The 16,145-nt window shown below is 32.6% G+C and overlaps 1 protein-coding gene across 8 annotated transcripts in view; it reads left to right on the top strand.

Moving 5' to 3' along the window:
* Nucleotides 1-16,145, top strand: part of STPG2 (sperm tail PG-rich repeat containing 2) — a gene marked incomplete at its 5' end in the record, with an annotated part of 608,527 nt that overhangs the window by 7,332 nt on the left and 585,050 nt on the right. For 5 of the 8 annotated variants that reach the window (XR_014263584.1, XM_082461759.1, XM_082461758.1 and 2 more), the window contains 3 exons: nucleotides 417-529; nucleotides 5,816-5,971; nucleotides 8,571-8,735. Coding sequence is in view for 7 of the 8 variants with exons in the window: in XM_082461759.1 (XP_082317885.1) it covers nucleotides 417-529; nucleotides 5,816-5,971; nucleotides 8,571-8,735 (434 nt within the window). Of the gene's footprint in view, nucleotides 1-416; nucleotides 530-2,098; nucleotides 5,972-8,570; nucleotides 8,736-16,145 lie in introns of those variants that run through there. The other 3 variants (XM_082461761.1, XM_082461762.1, XM_082461763.1) reach the window with 3 other exon arrangements.

Here is a 16,145-nt window from a genome sequence, read left to right as displayed (position 1 = left end):
TTCTATCTAGGCTCTGCCTACAAATTCATATTTGCTATTCTCTATAATTAATATGTTTTTCCAATATATAAAACTGATCGTCTGAGGATGAAAATATTTTATCAGTTAAATAGAACTTCCATTTTCATCTCAACCAAATATGCTTAGAAGAAAAAAAGACTTATTTTCTTTAGATATTTTTTCTGGTGTTTAGTAAGTCCAGTTCTGTAGGTTCTTATATTTAATGTATATTAATACAAATTCTGCTCTTACATAGAATTTTTGAAATGCAAAAACTTCTGTAGCTAAACATTAGTTCTAATAATACAGTCTCAGCAATTCATGTTACCAAATGATTTTATACATTTTGAGTGCTTTTTCTCTGAAATTATTAGAATCCTATCTTATCTGCTGGTGATATGATTTTACTTTCATAGGTGGCTATGCACCATTCCTTTCTTTGGCTGCCAGAGAAAGTACTTTTACTGTTGCCTCTAACACTGAGAAAGCTGTTCCAGGTCCAGGACACTATAATGTTTCAGAGGTGCAGGTAAATTTATAATAGTTATTATAATTGAGTTGATAAAAATCATGCTTTCTTCCTCTAATAGACTAACATGTCATTTGTCATATTTTATTTTCCCTTCATATGATCTTCTTTCACCTTTCAATCTATATTTTGCAATTAGAATAAGAGAAAAACAAATGTGTTCACTGTCGGTTGTCTGGTTGGGTGTTCGTCATTAATCCACATATTCTATAAGACATAAAACATTGTTACATGCCTCATAGACCTTGAGATTCCTGAATAGGAGAATAGGACTACTGAATTAATTAAGGCCCATGAAAGTTGTGCAGATGGTCAAAATATGTAGAATAAGGATGGCAACAGAGTGAAGGAATTGGTTTGTGTGCCATACTCTAAAGTTATAGCTATTGCCATTGTCTTCTATTTCTCAGGAGTCTGTGACCAGAATATCTTCACTGGTCCATTTATGTTCAGAAACAGTGGTTGTAACTCCAGTCTTTATAATCATTAATATCAAGTTTTCTCTTTTCACATAAATTTTGTACTCATTCATAATGACTCCTACTTGACCCTAGCAGACCTTTATCTCCCCTGTTGGAGGCCCAGATCAAGTCATTGATGCCTTAATTTTTGCATTAGATTTTCTCAATTATTAATGGCAATGATTCTACCAGTTAGGGGTTTTTGGTTGCAAGCAATAAAGGGGATTTTTAAAACAGATACTAGGTTTATCATAGATTTATAGGCAAGGTACTTGGGTGCTCATAGACTTGAAGGAAGAATTGAGCAGTCAGGTCTTAAAGAAGGATAGGACTAAGATAATTCCAGGTATTTCGGTAGTAAGAACTTCTGCATCATTCAATGGGAAACTGCCATTAGATAACTTAATTCTATAACTTCTTCCACTTTTTATGTGTGACAACACTCAAGATTAAAATCCCCAGTAGGGAAAATCTGATTGGTCCAGTTTTATTATGGACCCACACCTATGATTCCTGGGCCAGGGGTTCCTGTGTTTAGAAGCTCCTTTAAAATCACAAAATATAGGGGAGGTTTGATTGTCCCAAGGGTGGCAAATATGCTGTTATGAGCAGATAATAGAAGGGATGCTGGACAGATAAAAACAATAGATTTCCATTATTTTTCACCCCTTGACTGCCTAGTTCTCTCTCGTGCACACAACATACACACACTTCTTCCCATATATATAATTTTAAAAGTGCAGTTATTTTATGTGTAATTTTCCTTCCCAGAAGGAGCCAAATTAGTATCTAGCTACTGCATTCAAAGATGGTATTACAGTGCCACTGCTAAATGAATCCTGGATCTCTAGATTTAGGCTATTTCTTGTTCTTGAACATTCCTGTTTCATTATTCTGCAACTTATAGATTCGATGGTAAATACAACATGAGCTATTATAAAGAACTGGTTAGGATTGTGGGCTCTGGAGCTAGACTACCTAGATTCAAAATCCATCTCTGCTACTTACTAGCTGTGAGTTTTAATCTTAACCACTTAATCTCTTTGGGTCTTAGTTTCCTCATCTATTAAGTAGGGGTAATAACTTGGTAGGCTTTTTCTAAGGATTAAATATATTAATAAGCATTTAGAATAGTGCCTTATTATAGTTGGCACTCAATAAATTTTAACCATTATTAGTGTTGCCATTTTATAATAGGGAAAAAAAAAGAGGGAAAATGAAAGAAAGTGATTTACGAAGCAAGGAAATACAGGTGGGGACGTGTTCTGTTTCTGTAACTGATCACGAGGCTACGGGTAGCTTAAGATTTTTCCATTACTCATTCCATGTTCCCCATGTCTTCAACAAGAACTGTATCCAGTAGAGTTCTAAGCTTAGTGGGATCACCAGACTCTTCAGATCTAAGGCGTCTGAGCTCTTGGTTCTTAGGCTTGCTTTTTAACCTTTAAATAAACTTGCTCTTAGCATTTTCACTGGCTTAGTTAGGAGGCTCTGCAGGGTGTCCCTATGTTCCATACCACCACACTCCTCTTGGCTCTCATTAGTCCTGTTTTTCTGTCCGGGTCAGGGTTAATCACCCCAGCCAGAACACAAACCTTATTTCGTTTTCTGCTTGGTAGCATAAAGAACCTGGAATGGCCAGTTGGTGGTTTCAACTTCCAATTCAGGGGAACATGTCTTGCTTCTCCCTGACATCTTAAAACTTCCAGAAAACTAGAGCCTAAAGCACAAAAAGCAAAACAGGAAATAGTGGGACATTAGACTTAATCATTAGAAGTGTCACTCCTGCCTACACTCCATGGCTCACAGACCAGACCAGCATATTAAGGGTATATGGGCTTGCTAGTTCTACCAGTATTTCCCTCATTAAGCCTGATCTGTAACTCCGGTATTCCAAGAGGGAAATGTAATAAAATGCATAATAGGTAGATGTCAAACTTGTTAAATGTGACAGGTATCAGGATGTTGGAGTGTTATTTTATATTAATACTGATTTTAGTCAGTTCTACCTGTAAAATAATATAAAGTGCAATCTAGATCAAATTTTATTTTATTCCAAATTGGGTACATTTCTTGGATTTCAAGAATAAGAAATTAGGAAGTGTGCTTTTTTGTGTAATAGATGATCTAAGAAAAAGAGTTCTGGTATTCTCTACTTTTCGTCTTAAAATTATAAACAAATGCCAGGAGAAGATTGATTTCCTTTGTTTAAAAAAATGACTTATTATTTACATAGTTGCTGTTGATTTTTTTGTAGTTTTAGGCTAAATTCTTGCAGAACTTTTAGAAGTTCAAGAAGTGTGAATTTATCATACTATTTGAAAAATAAAGGGCATTTCATTTTAAATAGCTGAATTAGGAAACATGTTTGTAATGTGACATAGGTTACATATTCTGTAAATAATGAATATATTAGATAATAATTAAAGGGATAATCTTACTGGAAATTAATGCATGTATTTAACAACTTATCTTTATACTTTTCTTTTGGAAGCATAGGTTGACATGTTGCTTTCTATCAGAGGTTAGTTAGTAAATATTATTTGGAGACTTCAAATGAAATTTTAAAAAACCAAAAGTGTGGGCTGTATTTGTGAGGGCCCACCTCCACTGCTAAATACAGAATACTTGAAGCTTTTATAAAAGCAGAATATTTGGGAGTTGAAATTCTTTTCCCCTATTTCTCTCTTCCTCTTATGGTTGTTTCACTTTGGCTATGGTTGTGGCCATTATTCTAAAGTTGGGGTTAGGAGTATAAGTTTTGCCTTTATAGCTCTTGCCCAGTTATAGGCAAAAAAATTTCCTTTGTTTCCTTTAGCATACCTGAAGCATGTTAATTTTTTTCAAAAGGAAAAGAAAAATAGAAAGGAACATAAAGGAAATTTGCTTAGTAGAAAAGAACGTAAAGGAAATTAAGATAATAAAAGAAGCAGAAGAATCAGATTTACAAAGTGCAAGCTTCTGATCCTTTGATAATTAACTTATTAAGTCACGTAATTTGTTTTGTTCATATCCTGTTTCCTAGGATGATCCCCACTCCAGAAGTTCAGTATAAATGTCACATGTTTTCTGGTTGTCTTCTAGTTTCAGACCTGTTTCTGCATGGCAGATACCGTTTTGTTCCTTGTTACATGAGAATGGTTCTAGATGTGGGGATGTCTTCCCTGGGTCCAGATAAATAGTTTATTTCTTATTTCTCATTAGCTAGGCCTAGGAATAGATGTCCAGATTAGGTTTGATTTTTGATTGGAGAGATATACCTCATTAGAGCTGAATGATAGTCTGTCATATGTGATACAGTGCATGGCCTCACCCTTCAGATGAGACTGCTTCTTGTAGAGCTGAGAGATTGCTGACAATATAAAAATTCATCAAATAGCCATTGCATATAGACAAAGCACAGTTCTCAAGAAGTACTAAGACCATTGTCTCACAGGTTTTTATATAAAATGTATAATTACTTAGTAATATAATTTTGGGTCATTTATCTGACATATGAAAGTTTCTTTTGTAACCATTTGTAATAGTAGAATTTGTAATTATGAATAATCTGAAAAAAATCCTGGTTAATTTGTACACAGTTAAAAAAAATCAGATTGATTTTTACTATCCTCTGTTGAAGTATTCAATATAAATTCAAATTGCAGTTTGAAATGTCAGATCGTAGAGACTATAGTAATGGCTTGCAAAGAATGAAAATTTGAGGAGATCTCTTTTCACGATTTTATTATTTAATCTAACTTGTTAATTTTTTTACAAAATCATTAAAGTCTACTATTATAGATCCAAACTCTTTAAACATAGGAATTGTGATCTTATTAAAACAGTAATCAAGTAGCGAATTGACTATCTAATTTGACTCATTTTTTAAAAAAGAAGACCTCTTTTGTGTATTTCTTAAAAGCTGAATAAAGCTGAATAAGATGCAAACTAAAGATAGGCTCAGTTAATAGTGAATGTGAACAACTGACATGTACACGTCATGTGAAAAGGTCTGTTGGTAAATCAATAACAAAAAAACCGTATCTGATCAGTCAAATGCCAACAACTGTTGGGTTGGCCAAAAAGTTTGGGTTTTTCCATAACAGCGTACAAAAACCCGAATGAACTTTTTGGCCAACCCAATGTTACTATGAATCATCTTTGAAATGACTGAACTGTGACTGTTTAGTGAGACTAGTAAGATGGAATTTTATTTGAATTAACTGGCTATTAGCCAGGTGATAAATTTCTGATTCTAGAGCATCAAGATATGTGACATGGAGAGCCATGGACAATTCCTCCCAGGACTCTTCTCTGCAATAAACAATGTTTAAAACTAATCTGAGTATAAAACCAAGCTGTTGCCAATAAAACTGTGTAAACATCCCTGGAAATGCCCAAAATGTTATTCATGAAAATAATTAATCCTAAACAAGCTTGGAAGGTTTGCTTTTCCCCTCCAATATGAGCATTTTTAGCTCATTTCTGAGGTATAAATTCTCCAGGGGCCTGTAAACATAAGCATACACTCTTTATTCTTGCTCCACAGCTTTGGAGATTCCTTTGCCTTTGATTCCTGTTTTAAAACTGAGTGTTGCATTCTCTTAGAGTGTTCAAACTACAGTAAATTTTAGTCTGAGTTCAGCATTAAAACTGAGAGCTCTAATTGTCATCCTTTCTTATTACCCTCTCTCATTAGACAGTTGTCTTCAGTCAAGAGCCTTAACTTTCTCAGGCTGAGTTTTAAAACTATTAATATTCATATTAATATGTAATATTTATCAAATAGGTATTAATTTTAAAGTGTTTCTTTTAATTATTTCATTTTTCCTCTCCAATTTAGTATAATATAAAAGGAGGCCAAAGTCTACAAAACCGGGAGAAACGTTTTAAGAAGTTTATTTCAGATGGTCCAGGGCCAGCAAGCTATGATCAGTCTTATCCTGGAGCATTAGCTATGAACAGAAAAATACTAGAGGCTAAAGAGCATCTTCAGTCAGTACGTGCTATTTTGAATTATGCTTCTAAGGCCTTTTTTTTTTTAATTTAAAATAAAGTAGAAATGGTTTACTGTTTTATGTGATTAGTACATTTAAAAAACTTACCATAAAAATTAGTAGGTTTATTAGTATCCATATTGTAGTTTATAATTAAATGAATATTTGATGTTTATAAACTTTAGTTTTTAACCATGTTAATATTTGACTTCACTTCTGCTTTTGATAAATCTATAATATAATCTCTTCTAATGTCTGTGGTGAACAGAAAGTAAGGGAGATTTAAAAAACTGCCTGAGTGGTTTACCTCTCTATATAGAGGAAACTCCTGTGTAAGTACAGTTAATAATACAGTGAAATTTGAAACATGACTCCTGAAATAAATAAGCTCAAAATTTAGATGAGAGAGATATATAGATCATTACTAATGCAAGGTTAAATGTGACAGGTGCTAAGTGAATGATCATGTGATTAAATGCCATAGGAATTTAAAGGAAGAAGATGTATTTCGTAACAGCTTATGGAAAAACCCGAACGAACTTTTCGGCCAACCCAATGTTATGAGAGAATCTAATTTGTAGAGGATTTATAGAGGAGGTTGGCCTTGAAGAATAGGGTTGGAATATGCATTCTAGGCATGGAGGACTACATGAGTGCAGACAGAGAAGTGGGATCTTATGGAGGACAGTGAGAAGATTATTTTGACTGGAGTGAAGAATTTGTGTAGGAGATTAGCAGGTGATATGTTTGGAAAGGTACATTGATGTTATATAAAGAATAATCTTTACACCAAAAGCCTACCCCTTTGAAATAATTAATATAATCTAGCAGATTTTGGCCATAGTTTATTTAGCGTAGTTCCCTCTCCTCTTTCCATAACACCTTCACATAGCTCATATTAATTAAATTTTAATCAGTTCTTTGTTTGTTTAGGAGGATATATTTTAGGGCTAAGTACTCAGTTGAATAATGTCAGTGTAATGACAATAAGGTTAAGGTTTATAAGTATACTTAAATATCAGCTCTTTCATGTGTGTGGACAAAGTAAATGTTCATTTACTCATGAAAGTGTTTATCAGACATTTTTTGAGTAACTATGTGAACCAGACATAATGCTAGGCGCTGATAATACTTAGAAGACAAATCACTGCTCCCTGGGATCTATAACCTTAACAGGGAAGTAATGAATGGAATTCAGCACAAAACAGTTGATGAAATGCTATTTTAATAAACGTTTAATAAAAATTTTTACTAGTAGCCCAAAGTAGATAGTTTTTGGAGGGAATTAGGGATATCACAAACTGGATCTTGAAGAAGCATTCACTAAGGTTGGGGCTACATTTTGGAAAGTCTTGACATCATACAAATAATTTTTGAAAGTAGTGAATGGAGGGGACGCCATTCAATACTTTCCTGTTTAAATTTGGTAACCACTCTCATAAGTAGCACTGAAACTACTTAATAGTTGTCTCTAATGATAAAAAAAAGTAAAATTCTGCCAGTGATAGTATGTTTATGACACAATTATATATTGGGCATGTGTGCAGTCAACTCTAGCATTTATTTATTTATTTAAAACCTACAGAGGATCAGTGTATTTTTTTGATAGAAGTTGCAGACTCTATTTATTTTTATTTTTTAATGAATATATGAACTTCCCTTCATTTTTTTCCTTGTTGGTTATCTATTTTAAATATATCTATTATAAATAAATTCTTAATAAGTAATTTTTCAGATTACTGAATCATTTAAATGCCAGTATTTTATTTGATATATTTTATACTGGTATTTCTAATATATGTTACTCCTTTCTGTTTTTACTTAAATTATAAAATGTTTTCCATTAAAGGAAATTTTAAAAAAAGTATAAGCACCTTAAAACTTCTGACTCTAACGTTGATAATTCTGTTAATTTTTGCGTAGCTCTTTTCAGTATCAAATCGTATATGTATATGAATTTATACACTTACATATAATTTTACATAACTTACATAGCTATAGTAATAAATTCAATTTTATATTTCATATTTTAAATTTCCATTTAGCATCATATCAGACATTTTCCTTGCTACATGGTCTGCAAAATTAGGATATTTATACAGGGCACCGGTAAGATGAAGATAAGTCAGGAGCTGGAAAGGAATGAAGCCAGAAAGTGTTACAGAAAATATAAAGTTTGTTTTTACCTGGCAGATACTATGATAGCATAGCACAAGTAACCACAAGTAACTGCTGATTGTTGATGTGACTGTAGGAATGCCTGTTTTTGGAATCACTAATGCTTGCTTTACTAAGCAAGATAAATAACTGAGCCAGATGAGAGATTCCTTATCTCTACAAGTGGCTTTAACAGTAGTTTAGTTTATATTACGGTTTATGTTACTATTTAATAGTAGTTTGGTTAAATCTTTGTTTATATTATGAGGTAAGACTTGAATTCACTCTTATAAATTACTTTTACAGACAAACATTTTTGGTTTATATTATAAAACTCATAAAGCCAATATTTAATAGTTGTCTTTTAGTAAATTTTAATATTTGTTTATTCATTCCTTTTCTTGTCTTTGAGTAAATAATATAATTTTTTTTTTTTTTTTACAGAAAATGTCAAGGGCACTTACAGTTTCCAGAAGTGTTGATGTTCCTTCAATTCCTTCTTGTGGACGGTCATATGGTTATCATATTAATGAGGATGGCAGCATCACAAAACATTTTCCACCTGCTTTTGACAGTACACTAGGTCCAGCATACTATAAACCTCAATTTGTAAGTATGATACATTTCACATTGACAGTTGGAAGACTGTTTATGATTATGCATGTTCTAGTTAATGTAATACTAACTGCAGTAACAAATAGACCCCCAAATCTCAGTGGCTTAATGCAACAGAAATTCTTTTTTTCCTCATTCATATGGACATTTCTTGTTGACAAGAGATGTTCCTCCATGTAGAGATTCAGGGACACAGGCTTATTCCAGTCATGTTACTGTCATCTCCAAAGGCCTTGGTGTCATCTGTATCCAGCTGGCAGAAGGGGAAAGAGGACAGAGAACTGGTAGTGGGGGTTTTTTGTAGGCTAGGCCTGGGAGTTAAATTTCAGGCACATGGACACACTTAACTGCCAAGGAGCCTGGGAAATACAGTCTAACTGTATCCAGGAAAAAGAGGAAATAGTTTAACTTAAAGTCTCTGCTACAGTGTATAAGCATATGCAATACATAGATATTCTTTTCTTTAATTTGAAAGGGGAAAAAAAGCCTTTCATTTATAAAAGAATTTGAATCTGTTAGTATAAGCATTATTTATTTCATAAATGATTGTTAAAAAAAGATAAGGAGCTTCTCTCTGATTAAAATATCAAACATAATATGGCAGATCCATCTCATCCAGGTTTTAAATTTCAAACCTGGCCAGAGTTGAGCAAAAATTTCATTCAGCCAGTTGAAATGTATGATTTATCCATGAATATAGATATGTCTGGTTTTACTTAGTTACAAGACTGAAGTACATAGTGCTTTGAACCTGTTATATTTTTATACTTTTATGAGATCTGGAAGAAGTAATCCTAGTGAGGAAAATGGCAAAAATTTAGGGTAGACTTAAGGAGAGGCTGAAGAGACATCTTGGTCAAAGAAAAGGTATTTTCAGGATTTGGCTTGACTTTTACTCCCAATACTCTCTATTGTTTGAACATGTCTCCATCTTTGGGCTTAGGCTTAAGCACCTTATGAAACCATTTGGTTTTTGGCAATAGGTATACTGGGGTATTTTGGAGTCTTAGATACTTTGAATTGTTAAGTTTTTATTCCTAAAATATTTTTATTATAATTTATATAATTGCACATATACTTGAACAAACATAAAAACAGATAACCATGTACCCACCATCTCATATAACACATATTAAAATTTTATTATACTCAAATTAGCTATATTTTAAAATAAATATATTATTACAATTATTACCCTACCCAATTTCCCTCCCTCCATTCTTTTCCCTTTGCCAAAGTAAACAGTAAATCTTTACTACATATAAATAACAATATGTATTGTTGTATGATTTAAAACATTTAAGTAAATGTTATCATCTGGCATGCAGGTTGCTTGCTCTTTCACTTAATGTTATATTTTCTAGATTTACCTATATCAATATATTAGATCTAATCCATTCATTGTTTCCAATTAGTGAGTTTCTTTTTTAAAAAAGTAATTTTAAATTTTGAAATAATTTCAGATTGATAGAAAAGTTACAAGAATAATACAGATAATTCCCATATACCTTTCACTTAGATCCTGCAGTTAACACTTTATCACATTTGCTTTATCATTTCCCCTCTATATTTATATTCTTATTTTAATTAAGCAATTTCAGAGTACATTTAAGACATGATGCTCCTTTACTCCTAAATACTTTTAATGTAAAATTTCTAAGAACAAGAATTCTCTTTTATAACCACAATGTAATTATCAAAATCAGAAAAATTTCATTCATATAATCCTATTATCTAATCTCTAGATATTTAAAAAATATTGCTAATTATCTCAATGATATTCTTTTAAAAATGAGTTTTGGTCAAGAGTCCCATCTGGTATTACAAGTTGCATTTAGTTGTCGTGTCTCTTTAGAGTCCTTTCATTGGGAACAGTTCTTCAGTCTTTCTTTGTCTTTTGTAACCTTGACTTTTTGAAGAGTACAGGCTGTTTATTTTGTAGAATATGTCTCAGTTTTGGATTCGTGTATATTTTATCATGATTAGGATAAGTTTATATATTTTAGCAGGAATGCTACAGAAGTGAAGCATCCTTCTCAATGTATTACATAAAAAGGCGCAGGATGTTTACTTATCCCGTAGTTGGTGGTGTTAACTTGAGGGGGTGTCTTTCGGTTTTATCTACTGTAAAGTTACTATTTTTAAAAATTTATAAATATTTTGGAGAGGTTACTTTAAGAATCAGTAGATATCCTATTCCTTATCAAACTCTCACCGATTAGTTTAACATCCATTGATGATGCCTGAATCAATTTTACTGTGATGTTTATCAAGTGGTGGTTTTCTAATGTCATATTTTCTTTAACATTTTTTTTGTTGGCACTTTACTTACTATAAAGAACAGCTTTATATTCTTTTCCATTTATGTATTTATATCAGTATGGGTTCATGAATTCCTGTTTTACTGACTAGGTTGTAATTTACTACTCTCACTATTTATTTTGAGGTTAAAATTATTTAATATTTGACCCTTGGGAGCCCTTTCAGTCTGCTTGTTGTGTCTTTTTTACATATCTCCATCATTCTTTGAGCATTTCTTTATTTTATGGCACAATAAAATGTTGCAGGTTCATCTTATTTTTTCTGCTGCCACAGCTGTTGGAATCAGTCATTTCCTCAAGGAGCTCTACCTTCATTTAGTGGAGAATGATATTTCAAAACAAGATCAGTACACTAGGTACATTTGGGGTATCATTCCTTCTAGGCCATCTCAATGGACAAAGTTAGAAATCTATACTTTTTCTTATCTGTCTATTAAAAACTTTGAGCTTATATTGATATCTCTAATTCCAGTTCAGTGCACATGTTTATTCTTGTGCTTCCTTTTCTGTGTTTGATCTCCCTTCTCCCACAGTGAGAAACCTGGTTCCCACTTTCCTCAGTATATTTACTTATTTGCTTAATCTTGTAAAACACTGAACGTAGTTTCAGAATTGCTAACCCGTCACTTCAAAAACCAGACTTGAGAAGGTACAAAGCTCTTACCTCTATGTGACCTTTGGGAAGTGAAAGCTAAGACAGACTTGTAAACTGCCTACTTGACTGTTGAAGGTGTGTCTCAACACATGCACAGTGCACCTCTGCAAAGGTTGGAGACCTGCTCGTTCAAAGCATTAAGAAAACGTCTGTCCAACGATTACCTGACCAGTCAGCTAGCCAGACCGAGACTTTAGTGGACACACATGACAGAGAATACAGAATTTAGAGAATTAGTCCAGAAATCACTAAACAAAAAAACCCACAATAAACCTTTGGGGCAGGAGGGAGATTCTGATTTTCAGAGTTGCCACATTATATTATCTAAGATGTCTAGTTTTCAACAAAAAATTATGAGACATGCAAAAACAACAACAACAACAAAAATATGGCCCATACCTAGGAAAAGAAGCAATCATTAGAAACTGTTCTTGAGGAAGCCAGGATGTTGGACTTATTAGACAAAGTCTTTAGATCAACTATTTTAAATATATTCAAGTAAAGAAAGGAAGGTATGTCTAAATAATTAAAGGGAAATATAAAAACAATGTCTCACCAAACAGACAGTATCAATAAAGATAGAAATCATAAAAAACAGCCATGTAGAAATTCTGGAGTTGAGAAGTACAATCATGGAAATGAAAAATTCGCTAGAGGGATTCACTAGTGGATTTGAACTGGCAAAAGAAAGAATTAGCAAACTTGAGGACGAGTCAATTGATATGCAACCTGATGAACAGAAAGAAAAAAGTATGAAGAAAAATAAACATAACATCCGAGACTTGGGGGACACCATCAAGCATACCAATGTATGCATAATGGGGGTCAAAGAAGGAGAGAAGAAAAAGGGGGCAGAGAGAATAGTTGAAGAAATAATAACTTGAAAACATCCCAAATTTGATGAAAAACAATCTACACATACCAGAACCTCATTGAATTGCAAGTAGGATAAATTCAGAGAGATGCACACCTAGATATATCACAGTCAAACTGTTGAACGCCAAAGACATTGAGAAATCTTGAAAGCAGCAAGAAAAGTGACAAGAAATCCCCAAGAAGATTAACAGATGACTTATCAGAAACCATGGAGGCTGGAAGGCAGTGAGGTGATATATTCAAAGTACTGAAATAAAAAAGATTGCTAATTGAGAATTCTATAATCAGCAAAACTATTTGAAAATGAAGACAAAATTAAGACAGTCCCAGATAACCAGAAACTGATAGATTTTGTCTGTAGTACACCCTCTAAAATAAATTCTAGAGTTCCTCAGGATGAAATGAAAGTTCATTAGACAATAACTCACATTCTGTTTAAAGAATTAAAGTACAAAGGTAAAGGTAAATAGACAAGCTGGTATTTTACTTTTAGTTTGTAACTCCTCTTTTTAAATTTCTATTGATTATAGAACACACTAGAGATGATACATTTAATCTTCAAATACAGGTATTTTAAGACCTGATAGACTGCTCCATACTATAAAACTTATGAATAACCAACTTACCTCTGATAAAATGGAGAGTAAAGATATTGTAAGTTATAGATATGTCTCCTGTTCACACCCTTAGAATTTCCATTTCTTTCTGGCTATAGGGTATTTTATCCCAGGAGTATTTTGCTCTCCCTCTCTATGCCATGCCTGGTTTTCCAGGCCTTGACTATCCTATCATCCTGTTAATAATATAAAAATAATTATTTTCATCCACAGACAGTGCCAGTATCTTAGATATTTGAGTAAGATATGCTCAGAAGAACAATGGAGATAACTCTGTAAAAATTACATTGAAATTAATGGAAGTCCTATGGTCTAATATCAGTATATTCTGTCCAAGGTAAAGGACAATTATGAAAGGTAGTGTAATGGAACGGGACTGCTTGTGTTTATTTCTCGGCTTCGCTACTTACTAGTTATTTGTCTTTGGCCAAGTCACTTAAGCTCTTTGTGCTAAGTTTTCTTATCTAAAATATCCTGGAAAAACTTTGGTTTAATATACTGGAAGTAGTATTTCTTTTTCACAGTAGTCATTGATCCTTGGTCTCAGCTTAAACAGTTCTCTGTTACTCTTAACTTAAATCTCAAAATGTTATTCTTGCTTTAAAATTATATTTTTTGTATATGCTATTTCTTTGTTTCAGAATAATGTATCATCCATTAAAAGGCTAGAATAATGCCTCCAAGCTTCCCTAGATGTGCAAAACATTTTTCATATATGAATAAACATTACTTTAACATATAAAATTTGATTTCTTTTTGGCTACATTACTATTCATAGAAGAGAGAAATAACAATAAGAAAATTTATTCTACAATTTTAATAGGTCCAATTTGATGACCTATTTTAGTAATTACTGATTCGATCCAACTTGTATTCATTAGAATAAAAATCTAGATCAAAGTTAAGAAAACATGTTTGTAAAAACATAGATTTACATATAAATTAAAGACAGTCGTTAATATTCAAGAAGATTCAACAAAGCTTAATATGAATTGAATTGTGATATTTTCTGAAATCTCCATCTTGAATTTGAGAGAAAAACTAGAAGTGGGGTTGCAAAGGTCAGTAGCTGAAGGCTTAATTTTGTTGTTTTTTCCTGCAGGGGAAAAAAAAACACAGGTGCCTCACGGACTATTACAAAATTGATACTGTAGTAATGTTAATTCAAGTATTATCCAAATTTCTGATAATTCTATGTATCTCTTTAGCTGCTTTTTGAGATAATACTATATGTGGGCTCAGTTTCCAGATGTGAACATTAATAGAAAATTGAGAAAATAATCCAACAGATAGGTAATTATTGTGATTATTCCCTGAACTGTTGAAATAACATCTGCTGAAGGTATGTTATATAGCTTAAATATAGAAGCAACTCTGAAATTACAAGTTGTATAAGACTAGCCAACAAATGGTAATTTTTAGCTATATTTAATCTGTAAAGAGAAATTCTCTATATAAATTATTTTGTATAACATTTTGAATTAGAAAATTTAGCTTCTCTCTCTTTCTTTTTCAAAAGAAGAGCCCAGGTAACCATTAGAAGTCTGCTTTTCAGAGGTGCATTTCACAAGCAGAGTTTGCAGTTGGAATTATGACACTGCCATATTTGCTAATGATAACATGCTGGGAACTACCTGTGTGCTGCCGCACTGGAATGCAGTCCATTAGTGTTTTGAACTGCCGCACTTTGGGACTTTTAATTCTTCACAAATTCTATTTCCACACTTAATTATGGAAAAGACATGAGAAGAAAGTTGCATAGCCCCTTCTTCATTGATTTCATTGTCAGTGAAAGTGGCAGTTAGCAATTCTTCAAGTTATATTACATCATTCACTTAAAATAATGCACCTCCGTGCTGAGTTTGCTTCAATTAAGTCATATTTTATTTGCTAATGATTTTCCAAGCTGACGATGACCTTGAAGATGGTATTGTCAACACTTCTTGTTTGTTTGTTTGTTTTTAATATCACATCCTTTTAATTTATTTTCATTTTTTGAATTTTACACAGCAGGTTCTTATTAGTTATCTATTTTATACATATTGGTGTATATATGTCAATCCCAATCTCCCAGTTCATCCCACCACCACCACCCCAGCTGACCCTGCTTTCCCCCCTTGGTGTCCATACGTTTGTTCTCTACATCTGTTGTCAACATTTCTTGACATAAGGAGAGTGTGCTTTAGAGTTGAGTACATCAATTTGTTGTTTATTTTCTATCTGTATTTTTAAAAGTCTTTTAAATTAAATTTCCAATTGAACATTTACCTGAGAACTGTAGAGGTTAGTGAGTTAAGTAGTTCACATGGTTTAAATGAAATGAATTTCAGCGTATACACAGGAAAAGGATTTTGCTGGTGTCTTGAATGGTGTGTGTGCATAGTCTTTCCTTCTGCTGCATTACCTTAAGAATTGTTAAACAGTTGACCTGCAAAATCACAATAATTAACCTCAGGAAAGCTTCTTAGACATAATTCTACTTGGACATAATTTCTCCTGAAATGCTGTGTAGAAGAATTACTATAAAACTGTAACTTATACTTTTTAGGGTATAAAAATATAATGTTAAAGATGATTTGTCAAAATGCTCTGTTTTCAAATACTGATTTTATTTTTACAAATCTATAGGCTATAGTAAATCAATATATTAGATATGCTCCTGCCTGAAATATAGAAAATATCTGGCATATCTAACATGGCTATATTTATTATATAAGAAGAGGGTTCTACATTTATTTCATTACTTACTGTGCCTAAAATCTTCACAATTATGAAACTTTGTTTCATTTCTAAGTAAAAATAAAGTATGAGTGAAGAAATTTTCTCTTTCTGCCATCAAAACTGTGTATGTACTTTTAAAATCCATGCCTCTATTAAGTAATTTCATTTGAAAGATGGTCTAGAACACTTACCTTAGCAAAACAATGTTGCATGG

The sequence above is a fragment of the Balaenoptera physalus genome, assembly GCF_965194825.1.
Source record: "Balaenoptera physalus genome assembly, chromosome: 5".
NCBI classification, from domain to species: domain Eukaryota; kingdom Metazoa; phylum Chordata; class Mammalia; order Artiodactyla; family Balaenopteridae; genus Balaenoptera; species Balaenoptera physalus.
This window is presented reverse-complemented; position numbering and strand designations above follow the sequence as displayed.